Below are 18,830 nucleotides of genomic sequence, written 5' to 3'. Positions count from 1 at the left end.
GAAACTGAACTAGAGCTACCCAGAACCACCACAGAAGCAGCTCCTTCACAACAAAGTTGTAAAATGAAGGAGACCTTGGTTTATAACATGCCCAAGCCCAATCCAGTCATGCCTGAGGCAGAATCTACCTCCAGAACTGAAATGACAGACCAACAAGTAACGCTTTCCTAAAACCAGTGTGATGGAATTCTGCCACTTGCCAACAGAATCCTGCCTAATTTGAGTGTGAAGCAGATGGCCCAGAATGTCATCACTAACCTGGCTTGGCAGACCCTCTTGATCAGGAGGTACCCCCAAGGTGCCACAGCAGAGAACAATCTTTACTGCCCACCTCATCCCTATGCCCTACCCACTCTCAGACTGACATTACCCCCACTTCCCACCAAAAGAACACAGGTAGCCAAAGGCAGCTTGGGCAGTACTTGATATACATCATACATTTATTAGTGAATATCCCTCTGAAATCAGCAACAATATTAAAAAAAATAATGATTGCACTACTTGGTCAAGCAGAACTAGCAACTTTCATTTTAAAAAAAGTACAAATCTGTTAAAAATTTCAATCAGTATACACATATATATAATACAACATACTAGTTATGTTAAATGCTACAAACCAATGTGAATCCAATGGAATGGAAAAAACCACACATTTAAGCTTTAAGAACCATTTTTTTTTCTCTATATATTAGCATTTTCTCAAATACATACATGGGAAAAATGAGGTAACTGTAAAATGTGCAAGGAACAGGGCCCCCCAAATTACATATATTTTATATATATATATGTAATTAAATATATATATGTGTGTGTGTGTGTGTGTGTATATATATAGATCTATATATATCTATATATAGATCTATATATATAACCTTTCTAACACAGAACACAGGTGCTGGGCCCAGCCAGGGCTGGGGGATGGTGCCCACTGTCATGCCTAGGCCAGAAGTTGGTAAATAAAAGAGTAAACAATGACAAGCCCCCACCACAGGAAATCATTGGTAACATGGCATCTATAGCAAGGTCGGCAAATCACAAACATCCTAAATAATTGTTTTATAAATCTTTTTTTTAATGATTTTTTTAAAGTGTTGTGTTTTCCCCCCCATAGCTGCTCGTTGGAATCATTGCTGCAGCCGACACACAGTCTGTGAGCCTGTTTCCGCCTGCCCCAGGAACCTTAAAGGATTCTGAAAACCTTTTGTCGGGGTGGGAAGGGGAGGGGGGGTTTGGAGAGGGTGGTTCTCTGTGTAAAACACGTGGGGTTTCAACACTGCTATAAATATAGAAACATCACCTGGAGTTATATACAGTAAGACTTTGGGTTCTCCATGGGGGTGGGGCCAGGCTGATGGGGCCCCATGGCAGGCTGAGGGGAGGCAGGGAGCCAGGGCCGCTGCAGGGAGAACGAGGGTGGTTGGAGCATCCCTGAGGCAGCAGGCGCCAGGGGCTGCCTGCTAGGATGTGCCGGCCCCACACGCGGTTCGTTCAGGGCAGCAACCCCAGCTGGGGGTAGGACAGGAAAGGAATGGGACTAGGGAAAGAGAAGGTGGGGGCTCAGCCAGACCCTATAGGGGGCCTCCTCCAGACCTTGGAGGGCAGGGCTCAGGCTGGGAGGGGGCCCCTGGAGGTGGGGTCCACGCCCTCCCTGGTCCCTGTCCTCCTGGGACGTCCTTGGAGGAGACTCACCCAGTCAGGTGGGAGACGGGCCCTGGCTGGAGGGAGAAATGCCCTGAAAAGCGTACGGTCCCGGTAGGCTCTGGGGACGTGTGCAGTACAGTGCATGGCAGTTATCAGCTGAGCACAGACCACCCCCCAACCCCACCCATGACTGCCAGCCGCCCAGCCCAGCCCCAGCCGCACACATGCATGCAGACCAGGCGGCACCACCAGACCATTCCCGGCCCCCTGGGCACTTGGTCCTGGTTGGTCCCTATATCCCCCATTAAAACAAAAGGAAACAAATTATTTAAAAATCCACACCCCCAAATCCTACACGTGGTTTTGGGCCAAATGAATAACAAAAACTGCTGCTCCTCACGTTCATGCAAAACAACAGAGAGGGGACATTGGGCGTGTCTGGCTGCCATCACTGCCAGGAAGGGGTAGCCACCAGGAACACAGGAGGTCTCTCTCCCCTGCATGGCCCAGGCCCCCTCAGGATACAGGCCGCCCCAGCTCAGGGCCTGTCTCCCATCTGCTCAGGAGGCTGGCCCTGATACTTTCCAGCCTGGGGGTGGGCTGGAATGTTGTGACTGGGGTGAGGGTCCTTGAGGGAGCCAACCCTCTCAGCAGCCTGGGTAGGACTGGCTGCCTGAGTCTGTCTGGGGTCAAAGCAGGAGGACCCAGGCCTGGGGCTCAGGAAATGGCCTCATGCCATCCTCTGTCCGCACGCCTGTCAGTGCCACCCAGTCAGACGGCATACCATTTCAGTGCAAGAGACCAGGCAACCCAGGACGAAGCCATCTTTGCCCATCCTGGGGCTGAGGATCTCCCCCAGCTGAGCTCGGGGGGATAGACCCCTGGCTCCCAGGGCTGGCAGGAAAAGGAGACAGACTCGAGGGCAAACAGGAGGGAGACTGAGTTAGGGACACTCAGGCAGCTCCATGGTGGGCAGACTGGCAGGAAGATCGGGGCAGGAGTCTTTGGAGCTTGGCAAATGCAGGGGCTTATTGCAGGGGCTTCTCTCGGGGCTGACCCTGGCACCAGCTCTGGAGATGCAGGCGGGAATGACGGGGCAGGCCTGGGCCACTCCCTCCCCGTCCTCCACAGGTTCCCCCAACCCGAGCTTCCAGAGCTTCAGGCAGGGTTTATCCTGGGCGGCTGTGGGCCTCACTCAGCCTCCCTGGGCACCTCGGAGGCGTCGGCCCGGCAAATGGGACACGTCCGGTTGGCCTAGGGGAGCAGCCACACATCAGGCTCTGCTCTTGCCTGTCCCCCACCCCAGCTGGGTCTGTTCTGCTTCTGGGACTTGACCCCCGAACAGAGCCTGGACTTCTAGATGATGACAAGAAGGGAAACCCTTCAAGGTCCAACCCCCCCCCCCCCCCCCCCAGCACATGATGGAACACCTGGAATCTGGCCTGGGTTGCATTACCTTTAACCACTTGTCGACACACTTGGTGTGGAACTCGTGGTTGCAGGGGAGGACTCGGAGCAGCTGCCGTGCCTCGAAGTCACTGAAGCAGACAACACACCTGGGAGAAGGCAGAGAGTGTCATCTCCACAGCGATGGCAGGGGGAGGCTCATTGCATAGCACGAAACCCCCTGGAGGAAGGGGTCCCCTTGCAGCCCCCTTGTGCTCACAGAGGGGCAGGAGATGGGGGCACAGTACTCACAGCGTCTGCTCTGACTGATGGCTGTCGGGGTTAAAGCGGTATGACGGGAGCTGCTCGATGTCCGCTTTGGTGAGGCCCCGGGGCTTGGCATCTCCTAGCCGCTCTGCCAGGTTCAGGAGGGCCTGTATCCAGGCAGGAGGGGAGGGTCATTAATGCTCAGAACCGGAGGTCCCCCAAGCTCCCACCTCCCAGGACAGTGTTCCACGGGACCTCATAGTTCTCCATCTCCACGTCATCCACATCGAGATCCAGGCTGATGGTGGGCCCCATTGCTGTTGGTGACATTGGCAGCATCGAGCTATGGAGGGGAGACAGGTGTGGGGGGCCCAGGGTCAAGGTCAGTAGGTGTAGGGGGTGCAGAGCTGCTCCCGACTCCCTCTGTGAAACAAAGCCCAGAGCTCTGCACCGTTCACACCAGGGACTCCAGTGTTTGTCCCAGGACATTGTAAGAGGGCCAAGAACCCAGCTGGTGAATGTTGAGAATGTGTGTGGTTTGGTGGGGATGCCAGATGGCTTTAGAAGCCCCAAGCACCCCATGGGGCTTTGTTTGGGTCCAACAACTGGACGTCCCAGGAGACCAGAGCACCACGGCTCTGAGGCAGATGTGCTGGTACTTACAGGAAGTAGGGCAGGAAGCTGGGGTAATACGGTGGCGGGGGTGGCGGTGGGGGTGGCGGGGGCAGCGGCTGTTGCAGGCGGTATCTCTGAGTGCTCAGTCTCCGTGGCATCATGTGGGAATATGGCTACGAGAGGGGTGCCAGGTGCAGGTCAGCCCAGCGGGCCTGTTTCCTGATCACCCTAGAGTCTAGCTGGAGGCGGTACTTACCACACCGAAAGACAGCTCCTGGTGCAGTGGATCATGGGGCAGGTAGTGCAGGGGCACAGATGGGGACAGGGCTGGGCCTGGGGCAGAGGTGGAGTAGGTGAAGCTCCCCAGGGGGTGCTGGTCCCCCCGCAGGTCCACATCATTGTCAAGCCGCTGTAGGGGCTGGAAGAAGTGGGGGTGGGCCAGCCAGAGTCAGTAAGGAGGGAAGCCCTGCCCCCCATGCCATCCCCTATAGCATCAAACCCATTGCCCAGACTCACCATACGCGGGTGCTGGGCCTGCAGCGATACAAACTGCCCAAGAGGTGCCATGTGGGCGGGCTGGGGGTGTGGGGCTGGCGGTGGGGGGTGCAGGATGTAGTGATCACTGGAGATGAGGTGGGGATAGGCCTGATAGGGCACAGGGAGCTGCTGCATGGTACACGCCTGGATCAGCTGCCAAGAAAGGGAGGGGTTGGGGGGCTGTAGAATGTTCTTCTAGGCTCTGGGTTGGGCCTATGCCTGTGCCAAGGGCCAGAGGCCATTCTATCCATCGAGAGGTCCCCACTGAAGCCCTCTGGCCCCTCCTACCCCTGCCACAGGCCACCCAGGCAGGACACTACACTCTTTAGGGCCCACAGTTACAATTCCAAACCATAAGGCAGGCACTGGGGTGCAGGAAGGTCCCTGAACCCTGAGGTGCCCTCTCAGTATTTGTGAATGTGCACATGCCTTTTCTGGGCAGGGTTGAGGCCTAGAGCTGGGTAGGTGCTCTGATAGCCTGGATGGGTGTCATAAGCTCGGCTTGCTTCCGCTGCTGGCTTATGTCTGGGGCTTTCAAGTGGGGATGGGGCAGGAGGTGGAGGCACTCACTCACCGGGGGTGGGAGGCAGCAAAGGGGGTAGTGCTGCCCGCTGAACATCACGGAGCATGCTGGGAGCTGCTGGGCACTGCAGCCAGGGATGTGTTGGCTTGTAGGCAAGGGGAAGCCTTGGGTTGTCACTGTGGTGACTGTGTAGGACAGAGGGACGGGTCCCTGGTGCACCTGTAGGTAGAGAGAAACCCGGGAAGTGTAGGGAGGAAACAGCCATGCTGCTGCCCCCAAATGAGAAAGCCCTGCTGGGCCACCTCCCTTCCCTTCTCTAGCTGGGGCCTACCTAGGTACACACCTGCCTATACCCCTGTCCCAAGCCCTAGAGGGCAGAGAGAACCCTCTGGGAACCTGGGAGGGGCTTCCAACTCTATCACTCATCCACTGTGTAGTCCCAAGGAAGGCCCTTCCCTTCTCTGGGCCTCAATTTACCAACCTGTAAAACAGGGCTAATAATGCCTCACTGAACATGCAAAGAGTTAAGGGGAAATCAGGGTTCTGCTACCTCTGGTCCTCAGACAGGCTTGCCAGAGGCTGGTGGGAAGGGGCCAGCAGGGTGGGGAAACAGGTGATGAGTATTGTGCCTACCTGCTCGTGGAGATCAACCATGAACGGGCTCTGTTGGGAGGCTGGGTGCAGCATTCGGGGGCTCCTGCCGGCAGGAGCCGAGGCTCGGTGCTCCTCTACAGGGAGGTATGGTGGTCGGGGTGGTGGCTGCTGGGAGGGTAAGCGCTCATCCTGGGCAGGCAGGCTGGCCAGGGGGCCCTCGTGGCCGGGGCTGCACCACAGAGAGGAGGCCCCAGTAGGACTGAGGGGAGCCACTCATTCAGAGAGCATGAAGAGAAGCCAGGTCACTACCCACTAGGGAAGGAAGACCGCTCAGGGCCCTATGCCCTGCCACCCCTGGTCCGTATGCCCCAACCCAAGCTGACAGCCCTAGTACCAGGGACTCTAGGCTCTGTAGGACTAGGAGACTCCTTCCTACCTTCCCCGGAGCTGGCCCAGGGTAGTGCCGGGTCCTACAGAGAATCGCCGCTGACCCACAGGGGCAGAGGGTGGCCACCTAGTCACTGCCAGAGCCCATGGTCGCATCAGGGGTGGCAGAGGGGTGGAGGGGCTGGGCCAGGGTTCACAACCCTATGAGGCAAAGAGATAAAGAAACTGAGGTACACAGAAGTCGAGGCACTTGCCCCATCAGGGATTGCGGAGACAGAATTAAACTTCAGCAGTCCACCACATCCCTGTACTCCATGTGCAGTGTACACTCTGGGTCTGGCCTTCTTTTTGGGCACTGGGGATCAGGGATGACAGATCAGGAACAGGGAACCCAGGTCTCAGTTTCCTGCTCTATGAAATGGGATCAAGTTCCCCTTCAGGGTTGTGGTGAGTTAGGAGGGCTGGCCAGCATGCTTCCAGGCCACGTGGCTCCAGTAAGGCTCCCTCAGGATGGGGACTCCAGGGCACCCTGTTCTGTTGTGGCGGTCTACAACTTCAACTTTCAGGAAGCTGGGGGTTCCTGGGAGGGCACTTCAGCTTCATCCCTTCCATTGGGTCGGCTCTGGGGGGATTCCAATCAGGCCTTCTCTTTCCACTACTGCCAGGTAAGAGGTTCTGACCCAGTTCCTGCCCTCAGGGGCTCCCAATTCAAGTCAGTTTGTTTTCTTTCTTTCCATAACCAGCTCCCACAGTGCCTACCCACATGTGACTTCATCTACTCTTCAAGGTCCATTTCATAGAATAGAAAACTGAGGCTCAAAGAAATTGAAAGGGACTTGCCCAAGTGTCAAAGCTGGGAGGTAAGCTGGCCACAAGCCTCTCACTGCACCCTGCTGCCAGCAAGAAGGGGTCCTGCCCAAGCGCTTTGCAGGAGATAATGAAGGAAGCGGCCACTGGTGGGTGAGTAAGTCTGGCATACAGCCAGGCCCTTGCTCTGGGGGCTTAACACAGCCCCCAAGTGGCAGTGGGGCTTGCTGAGAAAAAAGGGGAAGCAAGAACCTACAGGAGGAAGCTGACTGGTAATGGGGTGGGGCAGGTCTCCTCCCTCCGGTAGGAGCTGGGGGTCCAGGTGGGATAAGCTGTGGGGACCATTTATTAACTCCAGAGGTTGGGATGAAGCCCTGGCAGAGAAAACTCTGTAACCCGCCAGGCCTTGCAGAGCTGAAGGGTGCACCAAACAGGACCAGCCCTTTGCTGTTCCTGCCACAGGGAGGCCTCCTCCGTCCGCCCCTTCTCCATCTGACAAAACTCCTATGCATCTCTGACAGCCAGCTTTCAGTGTTACCTCCCTGCTGACACAGCTAAGGAGCCAGTGTACCATACCCTCAACACCTTGTTCCTTCCTGCTAGCAGTGGCAAGAACACCTCCTCTGTGCTCGGCTTTACAAGCCTGGGCCCTAACTCTCAAAGCCAGTCTGCAGGGGAAGCTCGCCATGGCCACAGCCAGAACTTCAAGAGCTGGAGTTCACATTTCGCCCGCCTAACCTGGGCTCTGGCACTTGGCAGAAGGGCGGGCAGAGCCCAGTGACCAGCTTGTGGCCAGCACTGATGTGGTAAATGTACACTTGAGAGCCAATCACACAGTCTGGCAGGAGTGAAATTGGTGCCCATGATTGAAAACTGGGAGATTACATAAAAATCTGGTCTTTCCTGAGAGGAAACAAAAGCAGAAAATCTCGTCCCAATAGGCCCTCATTTCTGCTCGGTCCCCCTCACTAGAGCACGAGCTTTCTCTCCAGGCCACCCAATGCCCATGCTCTACCTGCCCACCGTAGGTGACTAGGTTTGTAAGCCCCGGTGTGAACCGAGTGCACGTCCTTACACACGTATGTACACCCACAGCCTTCCTGATTCTTGCTGACAATTCAGCCTGGCAAACAAAGGCCAACAGAGACTCAAGAGTACACCCCTAAATATCTGGAACAAGAGACTCCTAGGCCACTCCAGACCTTCTGGATCAGAATCTTTGGAGGGTTGGGGAACAAGGTTATCTAGACATTTTACCAAAGTTTCTATGGCACAGCCAGGTTTGGGCATCTCTGCTCTAACTGACCCCAGAGATCCTGGGAGCCCACAGTCCTGCTGATGAATAACATTAACAGTAATAACTATGACACTTCTCACATACCATCTTGAGTCCTCACAGCAGCCCTCAGAAGTAAGGACACTGAGGTCCAGAGAGGTGAGGTCCAGAGCCTGTCAGCCAGAGTTGTGAGTGCACTGAGACACGACCCAGTGGCTTCAGTGGCTCCTCTTGTGCTAAAGTCTGGGGGGCGTGGATGCCACAGAGGCCCAGGCACATGGGAATCTGCTCTGGCCAGCTCCTTCAAAAACACCCATTCCTCAGGAAAAAGAAGTGGCAAGGAGCTGAGAAACCAAACCAGCAGACCAAAGGGCCTCCAGCTATAGATGATGGTGCCAAAGTTTACACACGATACCCCGACTCTGGCCAGAGTCTTGGCTGAGGATTGGGCGCATCACTATCCCCGCTCAGCCTCAGCTTCTTCACCTCTAAGATGGAACAGCTAGATAACCACCTGCCAGTGGACTGGCAAGGGCTGCTCAAAGGCAGAGGTGATTGGCCAAGTGGAGCTGTGAGTGATCACTATTAGAAATTAAGAGAGGCTGACTTCCACAAACAGAAATCAGGTGCCACTTCAAGCTCTGCAAGAGAGAGCTGGGAAATATGCCTCCCTAGGGGAAAACCCCAGCTGGTAAGGGAGGGACCCCTGGTTCTTGGAAGTCCTACTAAGAACAGAGGTTGTGCAGAGGGGACACACCCACTTCACAGTTGAGGAAATTGAGACCCAGAGAAAGGAAGTAACTTGCTCTAGCCCACAAAGCCAGAGAAAGACTGAACTAGTTCTCCCTGGCTGGCCACCTAGGCCCAGATTCCCCCAACCCCTGACTCTTTAATTAGCATCAGTAGCCCCCAATTACCACCTAATCCCAACTAATTTCAGTCCCTAAAGGAGATCGAGAGTTTTCTGTTTTAGGCACTCACTACTAACCCTACTGTGGTGAATGAAACAAGTGAAGCCCAGAGTTGGAGGCATCAACTTGCTCAAGGTCAAACTGCAAGGGTGGCCAGGTGACCACCCCCAATTTCTCTGCCTTTCCAGAGTCCTCTGTGCTGTGCTTTCAATGAGGTCTGGGTAAATGGGTCTGCAGGGTCCCATCCCTAAATCCAATCTTGCCTAGAAGCAGGCACCACACTTTGCATCCACCCCAGAAGGCAGCCAACTCCCTACTTCCAGCGCCCCATAGAACTATCCTAGTCCAAGTCTAGGGAACCCCTGCCAAGTCATTTGCCCCTGGGGAATATTTGCCTGAGAGCTTGAGTAGATTCAGGCATGATGAGAAGCCCCCTCCCTCGTATGGGGCAGGCTAGGCCACTACTGCTGGTAGGCAAACAGAGCTCTCCAAACGTGTGCTGCCTGGAGGTAGTTGAGGGCAGGACTGTCAGCCTCGGAGCTAGGAGTCCTCGGCTAGCCCAGGTTCCCTAGGTGACCTTGGTCAAGGAAATCTCTCCGCTTCTGTGTGCCTCAGTTGTCACAGCTGTGAAATGGGGGTGGAAATCTCTCCTTCCTAGAACGCCCAAATAAAGCCAGAAGAAACAAGACGCAAGAAACCAGGTGGTCACATTAGCGGGGGAGAAAACCAGTGTTCCTGAGGGACCGGCTCCTCCTCAACGCGGGCCAGGCGCAGGTTGCGGGGCTCTGGGGAGCTTCCTCTGCCACCCCTCCCCGGGGATGGGGGGCCAAGGTGCAGACACTCGCCCGGAGAGGAGACCCCCACGTCCCCCCCTCACTCATTAATGCCGCGCTCGGAAGGGCATGGGAGTGGGGAGGCCAGACTGCGGCGTTGGGGCCAGAGCGCTGTGACTTTAAGAGCCGAGGATCCCGGACCATGTGCTCGGCGTGAGACAAAAGCAACAACAAAGGAAGTGGCGGCGGCAGGGGGAGGGGGCGGCTCCTTCCTCTCCAACCGCGGCACTCAACCCCCGGAGAAGGGAGACTCAACCTGGCCTTGGGGGGTTGGGGGGAATCCTCCTCGCTTCTAGAGGTCTCTCCGTCCCCCCTCTGGACCGCCCGCGATTAACCCCTGAGGAGCCAGCTAGAGCACAGCCCCCAGTCCCAAGGGAGGGGGACAGGAGTTCTAGGGATGCGGAAATAGGGAGTTGGGGCTCTAGCCCCTACTCACCTTCGGCCGCCAGGCCACACGTTGGCTCCTTTGTTCCCGATCTAGGACAGCCAAGCTGGACAGAAGGGAGGGGGGCTGCCTGGACCCTTTAAGAGCCCCCGCCCTGCGGAACAATGTGCTCCGCTCCCCACCCCCCGGTCCGGGGGCAGTCCAGCTCCTTCCGGGGCTCTCTCTTTGTTGTCGGTCCGCCGGCGTCCGCCTCGCGAGGCCCACGCGCGGTCTGCCTCTCTCTCAGCCCAGGCCCTCCGGGAGCGGGAGGCGGCGCAGGACGCGGCCGGGTTTGCGCAGCTGCAGGCGGCTGGCCCTTTAAGAACTGTCCGCGGCGGCAGCGGAATGTAACAAACCCCACATTTGATTCACAACATTCGAAGCGGCGGGGTCGCGCGCCGGGCGGGAGGGGGCCTCGCGGGGGCGCGCCGGGAGATTCCGGCAAACAGTAGCCGGCTGCTGCCCGCGGCAGCCCCGCCAAGAGCTCCGCCCCGCGGGGACTATGAGAGCCAATCACTCACCGCGACTCGGCACGTGATTAATGGGACGCCATCTTGGAAGGCAGATTTTCTTTAAAACCTCCTTCTTGCCCCCACCTTTGCACTTAAAGTGACCGCCGTCATCACAAGCAAGGGGCGGGGCCACATGGCCGGAGCTAAAGATGGGAGACCCCGGGGTGGGCAAGGCCAACGGGCTGCACCTCGAACTTGCTATGCAAACTCGCGAACCACTCGCGCCTCTGAGGCTCAGTTTCCCTGCCAGAGAAATGGGTCCCCCTAGGAGAGCCGCAGCCCGGACTTACTGTGTCATGGTCTTCTCTTCGGGGACGGGGCGCCGCCTGGGGCACTGAAGTGCAATGGGACTGACCTTCGACGGGGCAGGAGCGGCCTTCTTAAGCCAGCCCAACTGGGTTAGGAAGGCTCTAACAGCCTTGGGTCGGCAACCTCCCCGGAGATGACGTCAGCCCCAAGAGCTACCGCGCCGCGATGACATCATGGCCTGGCCGCCCTGCATCTCCTTGTTTATACTACGCGGTAGCTTTAAAAAGCTGGGACGGCCTGGGTTGCCCAACGGACCAATAGCGGGTAACCCATGCAAACGAGCTAACGCCTACGGGGCAGGGGGATTGGTCCTGCGTGCGCTGACGCCACAGACATTTAACCGCCCCGCCCCCGGCGTGGCCCGGGAAAGGGGCGGGGAACAGTTTGAAGCATGAGCTGCAGTTGTCTGGCGCTCTGGTAGCTCTGGGCGCGTGGCCAGTAGAGCTTGGTCTCCCCCATAGAGGGCTCCCTGCTTAAGGGTTTTGGGGAAACTAAGCCCAAATAAATCTTCAGTTTCCTACTGTACTCCTCCCCGCAGCGATGAGGCGGAGGGATTACTACAGCATTTTACAGATGGGTCAAGAGGATCAAGAGGGGCGACACTCACTCACCCCAGGTCACACAGCTATGAAGGGTGGCTGAACAGGTATTTGAACCGAAACTACAGCCGAGCTTCGTTCCCTTTGCCTTCATACCGGGGCAGCATTATACAAAGTGGGGTATTACCTCCACATTGATTGTTTAAGAAAAAAAATCAGTAACACTCTAAATATCCAAGAGCTGGGCATAGGCTGAAAAGAATCATGTGTGCATATGATCAATAACTGGACTCCTCCGCATGGGGCTGCACTAACATAGGGCTACCTCCCTAAACAAGATGCCAGTGCAAAACGTTAACATTTGTTAAACCTGTGTTTAGGGCTACTGGGGGTGTGGTGGTGTCATTTTCTATGCTTCTTTGGTGTTCTTCATAACCCCAAATTTAAAAAAAAATGGAAAGCAATTTGCTGAACAGAGTGTAACTATGTATCCATTTTTCTGAAAATTGGGTATATACAGTATCTGCACAGAATACTTCTGGAAGGATATACAGAAAACTAACAAGTGTCCTCAGGGAGAACTGGAAGAGTATAGGATCAGGAGGATAGATTTTTTATTGTATATGCTTGTGTACATTTGTTCTTTTAAAAAAAAACTCTATACAGGGTGCCTGGGTGGCGCAGTGGGTTAAACCTCCAATTCTTGGTTTCAGCTCAGGTCGTGATCTCAGGGTCGTGAGAGTGAGCCCTGCTTCAGACTCCGTGCTCAGTATGGAGTCTGCTTAAGACTCTCATTTGCTCTCCCCTCTGCGCTCTCTCAAATAATAAATCTTAAAAAACAAACAAACAAACCCCAAACCCTGTACAATCTGGGTGGGGGAATGGGTGAAATAGGGGATGGGGGTTAAAGAGTACACTTATCACGGTGAAAAAAATAATAAAAGAGAAAAAGGAGAAAAAAATCCATACAATATAACCTACAGAAAATGCTAAAAAAAAACTACTGTGGGGGCGCCTGGGTGGCTCAGTCAGTTAAACGTCTGCCTTTGGCTCACATCATGATCCCAGGGTCCTGGGATTGAGCCCCACGTCCCTCGCTTGTTCTCTCTCTCAAATAAAATCTTTTTAAAAAATTAAAGAAATTTTAAAAAATTACTGTGAAAGAGTACGTTTTAAATCTTCTAAGGCATAAAAACTTCTGTTCCCTTAAAGTAAGAAATCCCCCTTCAGGAAAGGTATCCAATGGAAACAATCCAGAAGGAAGTTTGGGGAACAGAGATACTTAATCAAGTTTTGTTTAGACCAGCAACAATCTGTTACTGCATGGTAGATGTGCAGCCAGCAATGCAATGACTGAAGATGGTACGCAGGGGCACTTTGCAGATAACTAAGCACAGGAGATCGAGTTCATGATGCAGTCCCCGCCCAACTCTATCCATTGGTTAAAACTATGTGTGCATGAGAATGAATGGGGATGTACAAGGTGATGCCGTTCTCTAACCAACTCCTTTTCATCATCTCTCCCTTCTATGTCCCTTCTGACCTTTTATTTTTCCCACTATGTAAAAGGAATTAGAAAATCCTTCCCTCATTGGAAGCTGCTACATTAGGACCACTCCCTGCTTGCCTGTGTAGGGACAGGACATGCAATGGTTCCCTGCTGCCTGCCTCTGGGGCTGGGCTTCACCACCGTCCCCCAGCCTTTCAGGCTCACCTCTCTCCAGTCCTCCCACAACCACGATGGTGCACCTACTGGCCTTCCCTGCCTGCCACCTTCCCGTCTGCACTTAGCTGGACTGCCTGCCTGAGATGCCTTCTCTATTCCTTTCTACCAATCTAGTCCTCTTCTCTGTCCTTCGGGGCTCTGTTCCCATCTAACCTCTTACAGGAAGCTCTGGGGTCTCCAGCTTGTACTGAAACTCCCCATCTCTGAACTCAGGGCTAGACGTACCCCAGCCTTCACTTCATACCATCTAATTTGCACACAGCCCTGTCACAGTCTCTTCGCTTCATGTCTCACTCCATAACCCCCGGCTGGCCTAAGGGGATTCAGCATTTTTCAGTGCACTATCATCCAGCCTTCACTGGAAGGCCTCAGTTTATGGGTGAGCATCTGAGGCTCAAGGAATGAAGTGACTTGCCCAAGGCCACAGTGGGAATGCCTTACCATTCCCACACCCTCCGAATGCAATTCTTCAGCCTCAATCAAGTCATGTACTTTGAAGCCACCGAACCTCTGACTGTCCCGACTCTAATTAAAACGACCTCACCACCCCTTAACTCTGGCAAAACCCTGCTCAGCCTTTGGGGTTCAGGTCCAAGACTGCCTCCTGCCTCCGCGAAGCCTCCCTGAGCCCTCTTTTGCAGTCAGCTGCTCTGGCTTCCTTAACTCGTGCCAGGGCCCTTACCACATTGTCTCAGGAAATGGGCTCTGCGGGACTGCTCCCCCGCCCCAGTAGGCTCTGGCTCACACTGGGTAGTGGATGCCCAAGGAAGGGGCTCTGAGTTTGACTCACACCTCTGATGCTACAGGGCTGGGAACACCCTGCTCTGGCTTACTCCCCTGGGAGGCCCTCAGCAAACATCCACAGCCCCTCAGGGTGCCCCCAGGGCCAGAGGCCAGTAACACATCTCCTCCTGATCTGAAAAACCTTCCTGGGCACAAGCAGAATCACTATGGAGCAAGTGGGGAGGAGGCTCAATTTTACCAGATTTTCCAGAGAAGACAGAAGTCTGGGCTTTCCTGTGAAACCCCCTCTCAGGTTCACCTGCAGGTATTCTGCTTTGGAACCCCAGTGCGGTGCTGTGGCCTGCACACCTACCGTGTGCCTCACTCTCATCACTCCACCCTACTCCACCCCTGCCACTGGAAGACAGGTTCTGTTTTCATCTCATAGATGAGCAAAGTGGTTCAGGAAGTGCCTCCCTTGCCTCAGATCCCGGAAGTGTGGCCCAGTGGGTTTCCAGAAGCCACAGGTGGGGGCGGCTTATTCTTATGCAAGCATCTGCAGTGAGATTCTGTGGAGAAATTAGGGTTCTAGGGGCTCCTGCACAGTCTAAGCAAGTCCCATCCTGATCGCCTCACTGGTCCGCCCAATGACCTAAGAGCTGGGTGCCAGGATTTTACAGATGAGGAAATGGGTGAGGGGGGATGACTCAGCCATCAAGGGGTAAACCTGGGATCACATTCTAATTTCACATTAAGTTTGGTTCATGCGATACAAATGTCAAAACAGAGTCCCCAAGGGTTGCTCAATAATCAAAAGCACAGATATCCCAAGGCAAGAGGAGACCATGGAGGCTCAAGGACTGGTGGATGAGCAGCAGAGGATTTAAATCCCAGCCCCTCCAAGTGCAAAGCACTGGATGTTACATTCCGGCTTCCAGCCCCAAGCCTCCTCTTCAGATGGGAGGGATTCCACTTTGGCAGGAAGGGGGAGGGTCATGGATTCCTGCTGGGCCCCTGCCCTCCCTGCCCTACCCTACCCTACCCAAGAACCTGGGACAGCTGGCTGGCTCCATTCCTCCCTCAGGGTCAGAAAGCACCCCGCTCCTTTCTTCTAAGACCCCTCAAATTCTCCTCCAGATACAGGGCTCAGTAGTCCTCCCAGGTGGAGCTTGTGGAACACGAGATTGAGGGATCACCCAGGGACACACAGCACAGCCTGGCAGAACCAGAGTGGGACGCGGACCTCCCAGCTACTACCACAGAGCATTGCAGACCTGAGCCCAGAGCCTCACACCCCAGCGTGGAGGGCTGATGGGCTCCCTGCCAAGTCCTCTGCTCAGAACACACCTGAACACACCACCCTCACATCTGAGCTGCAAGCTTTGGCTCCCCTAAAAAGTGGCTGTGTTTGTGCACATGGGGGTAGGGCAGGGTGTCTGTTAAGGTGTTCATGGGTCTGGGGTTCAGGTCAGGGGCACTTTAGTTCTGACTTGGGTCAGCTATTTGGCTTCTCTCCACCTTACTCTTACCTGTAAAATCAGGACATAACAGTATTGACACATGACATTTACTGAGCACTTAGTGTGCACCACTGAAATTCATCTCCTATAGAGCTACTGAGGACAGGCACACACTGATGCTTAAATACAGAGCCTCTGAAGTCAGCCTGTCTGGGCTTGGACTTGGAACCAGGCTCTGCCTCTTATTAGCTCTGTGATCTTGAGGAAGTCACCACCTTTTTTGCGGCTCAGTTTGGCCAGGTGTAAAACGGAGGTGAGGGTACCTACCTCAGTGAGTCAACAGTGGCTCTCACTATGTGTGCATCTTTCGCGGTGCCTGCGCAACTTTCTGGGTCTGGGTCTGCACCTCAATGTGTGAGCTTTGTGGGAACGGTGTTGGAAGGGGCTCCCCTTTCTGACTCCGTTCCCCCTGTAGCTCTGGCCACTGTAACTTCCAGGGTCTGCAAAGGTGGGAGCAGGTACTATCACATCCAGAGATGAAAACCGGGGGCTGCAGGAGGGCGGGCGCCCGGCAGACCCCGGGGGATGAGTCCAACCGAATTCCCCATTTTCTCTCCATCTTGTTTCTCTCCTACTGAGGGCCAGCTTCCTATCCCCGTCCTGTCCACACCACCGCCCTGACCCCCCGACAGCAGCTCGATTCGAGCTTAGAGATCCTTAGGCAACGGAAGCTGTGTGACCTTGGGTAAGACACAGACCCTCCCTGGACCGCCCGGCGTTCTGACATCCTGAAAGCTGTATCGACGGCGCTGGGGTTCAGTGGCCTGTTCCCCGGTCCCGCAGCCGCTCCGGGGCAGGGCTCGGGAAGCTCTGGCTCCCCAATGGCTGGCACCAGGAGCGCTGGTAAAATGTTTGGGACGGACGTTACAAAGCCAAAGGACTGCTGCGCCTCTTCAGCTCCCGTTCCCTGAAGGCAGGGCCCCGGCCGAAGCCGGAACCCTTCGGGGGATGGGGGGGTCGGGTCACGTGCGGGGTGCAGGCCACTCTGGGACTTGTAGTTCCCCGGGGGGGGCGGAAAGTGTCCCCGAACTGGGATACTCGAACCTAGCCGGCGGACTGATGAGCGGAGCACCTCTGGCTCCGGGTCCTGGGAGAGTGAGCTCGGCACTGCAGACGCAGGCAGAGGCCGCGCTGTAAGTCCCTGCGCTACTCTGTCAGCCCGCGGCCGCCCCCTATCGCTCCGTCCTCGCTGGCCTCGCACCTGGGGCGCACGGCGCAGGGTCGAGCCAGGAGTTACCTGGGGCCGCGGCTGGGCTCCACCCCAACCGGGCGGCCGGCGAGTTGCTCCCGCTGCAGCCCGGGGTCCCGGTCCCGCTGCGGCCCGAGCGCCGCCTGCCGCGGCCCCCCCTCTGGCCCCGCGCAGTGGAACCGTCCGCGGACCTCACCACCCGGGCGCGCGGCCGCGCGCTACCGAGCGCGTGTGGAACTACCTGGACTGCACCAAGTGCGCGAGAGCGGAGGGTGGCGGAGGCGGGGCGTCTCTAGGTCACGCCCCTCGGCGTCCGGCAGCAAAGGGCGCGCAAGGGCGAAGCACCCAGGGCCTGGTATCCCAGCGCCGCACTTAGTGCCCGCGTGACCTTGGACCAGTGACTGACTCTGTCTCGACTGTGAAATGGGGAGCATAACGCGCCTCCGTGGCCGTTCAAAGAACCTTCGCTTCCTGTAGAATTTATCCCGCTCCCCTGGCTTCGGATTGAGGAGGGCAGGGTTGGTAATAAAGACTGCGGGCAGCAGATCTTGGTTCCCCGCTTTGGTGCCTTCTCTGAACCTGTTTTCTCGTCTTCGAACTGGGAGCGTTGATACCTCTTTCGGAGATTAGGAGACTCCAGTGACAACAGGACGCCTATGCCCATCGCTAGAGCCACCGTGGAGCAGAGCGGGCCGCTCCCTGCTCAGGCCGGACATCCCCCACTCCCAGAAAGTCTCCTTGATCCTCGTCGCCCCGCGTCCGTGGGCGTTTTAGACTGGCGAGAACTACAACTCCCAGCTTGCCCCGCGCCCTCCAGGTCAAGCCTGTTGTAGTCCCTGCAAGACCTCGCTTCGCAGAGGCAGCCCCACGAGGTCGTTTCTCAACCAAGGGATGGGCTCTTCTGCCAGGTCCCTGGAGGCCGTCTTATTTCTCTAGGCTTCCATTTATTGAGTTTTTACCACGTGCAAAGCAATATTCTAAGCGCTTAACGTGAATTAACTTGCTTATTCCTTAAAGTCTAACAACTCAGGGAGGGAAAATTATTGTTATCCCTGTACTGTAGATTTAAAAACTGAGGCATTAGTGAGGTGAAGAAATTTTGCTAGGAAGTGTCAGAGTCCAAGATTTCTACTCACTCCTGACACCTGGAGCCTGCTTTCTGCCTTACTCCGGTTCATCCTTCAGCAAACCTGTTTCTCCCTTCCCCTTCCCTTTATCAGAACTACATCTACATTAAGGCCTAATTTAGAATATATTTTACATATATACAGTAAAATGCACAAATCATATGTGTATAGCTTAGTGAATTTTTCATAAATGTATACCTCCATATAACTAAAACACCGGTCAAGATTGAGAACATTTTCATCACCCCAGAAAGTTCCCTCTTACCCCCTTCAAGTCTTTTCCCTCTAGACACAACTATTCATCTGGTTCCTATCATTATAGATTAGTTACATGTGTTTAGAACTTTAAATCAATGGAATGGCTGGCTCTGTATATACTGCCTTTCAGTGGTCATCATATTTTTGAGATCCTATCTATTGTGTGTATTACTAGTCTGACCCTTCCCACCACCCCCTGCAGCTTTATTGAACTATATCTGACATATGACATTGTGTAAGTTCAAGGTGTACAATATGATGATTTGATACATGTTTATACTGCAGAATGTTACCACAATAACCTTGGTTGATGCATCCTTCACCTCACATAATTACCATTTTGTTGTTGTTGTTAAGATGAGAACATTAAAGCCCTACTCTCATAGCAGCTTTCAAAAATAAGATACAGTATTGTTAACTGTAGTCACCATGTTGTACATTAAATCCCTGGAACTTACTCATCTCATAACTGAAAGTTTGTACCCTTTGACCAACATCACCCAATTTCCCTAATGCCCCAGGCCCTGACACCCTGGCAACCACCGTTCTACAATCTGTTTTTACATATTCAGTTTTTTTTTTAAAGATTCCACATATAGGGGCACCTGGGTGGCATAGTCAGTTAAGCCTCTGACTCTTGGTTTTGGCTCAGGTCATGATCTCGGGGTCCTTGGGATTAAGTCCTGTGTCAGGCTGTGTGCTCTGCGTGGATTCGGCTTGAGAGTC

General features: G+C 54.8%; 1 protein-coding gene across 6 annotated transcripts; it reads right to left on the bottom strand.

Annotated features, from left to right (window-relative positions):
• Positions 1-2,716: 2,716 nt before the first annotated feature.
• On the bottom strand, positions 2,717-18,696 carry RNF44 (ring finger protein 44). 6 transcript variants are annotated; one of them, XM_027605514.2, is made up of 11 exons: positions 17,334-18,696; positions 6,000-6,151; positions 5,603-5,822; positions 5,021-5,188; positions 4,426-4,599; positions 4,166-4,327; positions 3,958-4,082; positions 3,550-3,637; positions 3,340-3,461; positions 3,098-3,197; positions 2,717-2,895 (listed from the first exon to the last, which is right to left on the bottom strand). In XM_027605514.2, the coding sequence occupies exons 2-11, from the start codon at positions 6,104-6,106 to the stop codon at positions 2,833-2,835; spliced, it is 1,329 nt and encodes a 442-aa protein (XP_027461315.2). In that variant the 5' UTR covers positions 6,107-6,151; positions 17,334-18,696; the 3' UTR covers positions 2,717-2,832. The 6 variants fall into 6 exon arrangements, with proteins under 6 accessions (XP_027461315.2, XP_027461314.2, XP_027461313.2 ...); XM_027605513.2 differs by lacking the exon at positions 17,334-18,696 and adding an exon at positions 16,768-16,893; XM_027605512.2 differs by lacking the exon at positions 17,334-18,696 and adding an exon at positions 11,004-12,307.
• Positions 18,697-18,830: the final 134 nt, after the last annotated feature.

This window comes from Zalophus californianus, chromosome 5 (assembly GCF_009762305.2).
Source record: "Zalophus californianus isolate mZalCal1 chromosome 5, mZalCal1.pri.v2, whole genome shotgun sequence".
NCBI classification, from domain to species: Eukaryota; Metazoa; Chordata; class Mammalia; order Carnivora; family Otariidae; genus Zalophus; species Zalophus californianus.
Note: the sequence above shows the minus strand (reverse complement) of the source record. Positions and strands in the feature narration are given on the sequence as shown.

Coding starts and splice junctions, on each gene's coding strand:
- RNF44 (XM_027605514.2), bottom strand. CDS start 6,106: ATGCGACCATGGGCTCTGGCAGTGACTAGGTGGCCACCCTCTGCCCCT. Junction 4,600..5,020: donor TTTGCTGCCTCCCACCCCCG/GTGAGTGAGTGC, acceptor CTTTCTTGGCAG/CTGATCCAGGCGTGTACCAT. Junction 2,896..3,097: donor GTGTCGACAAGTGGTTAAAG/GTAATGCAACCC, acceptor CTGCTCCCCTAG/GCCAACCGGACGTGTCCCAT.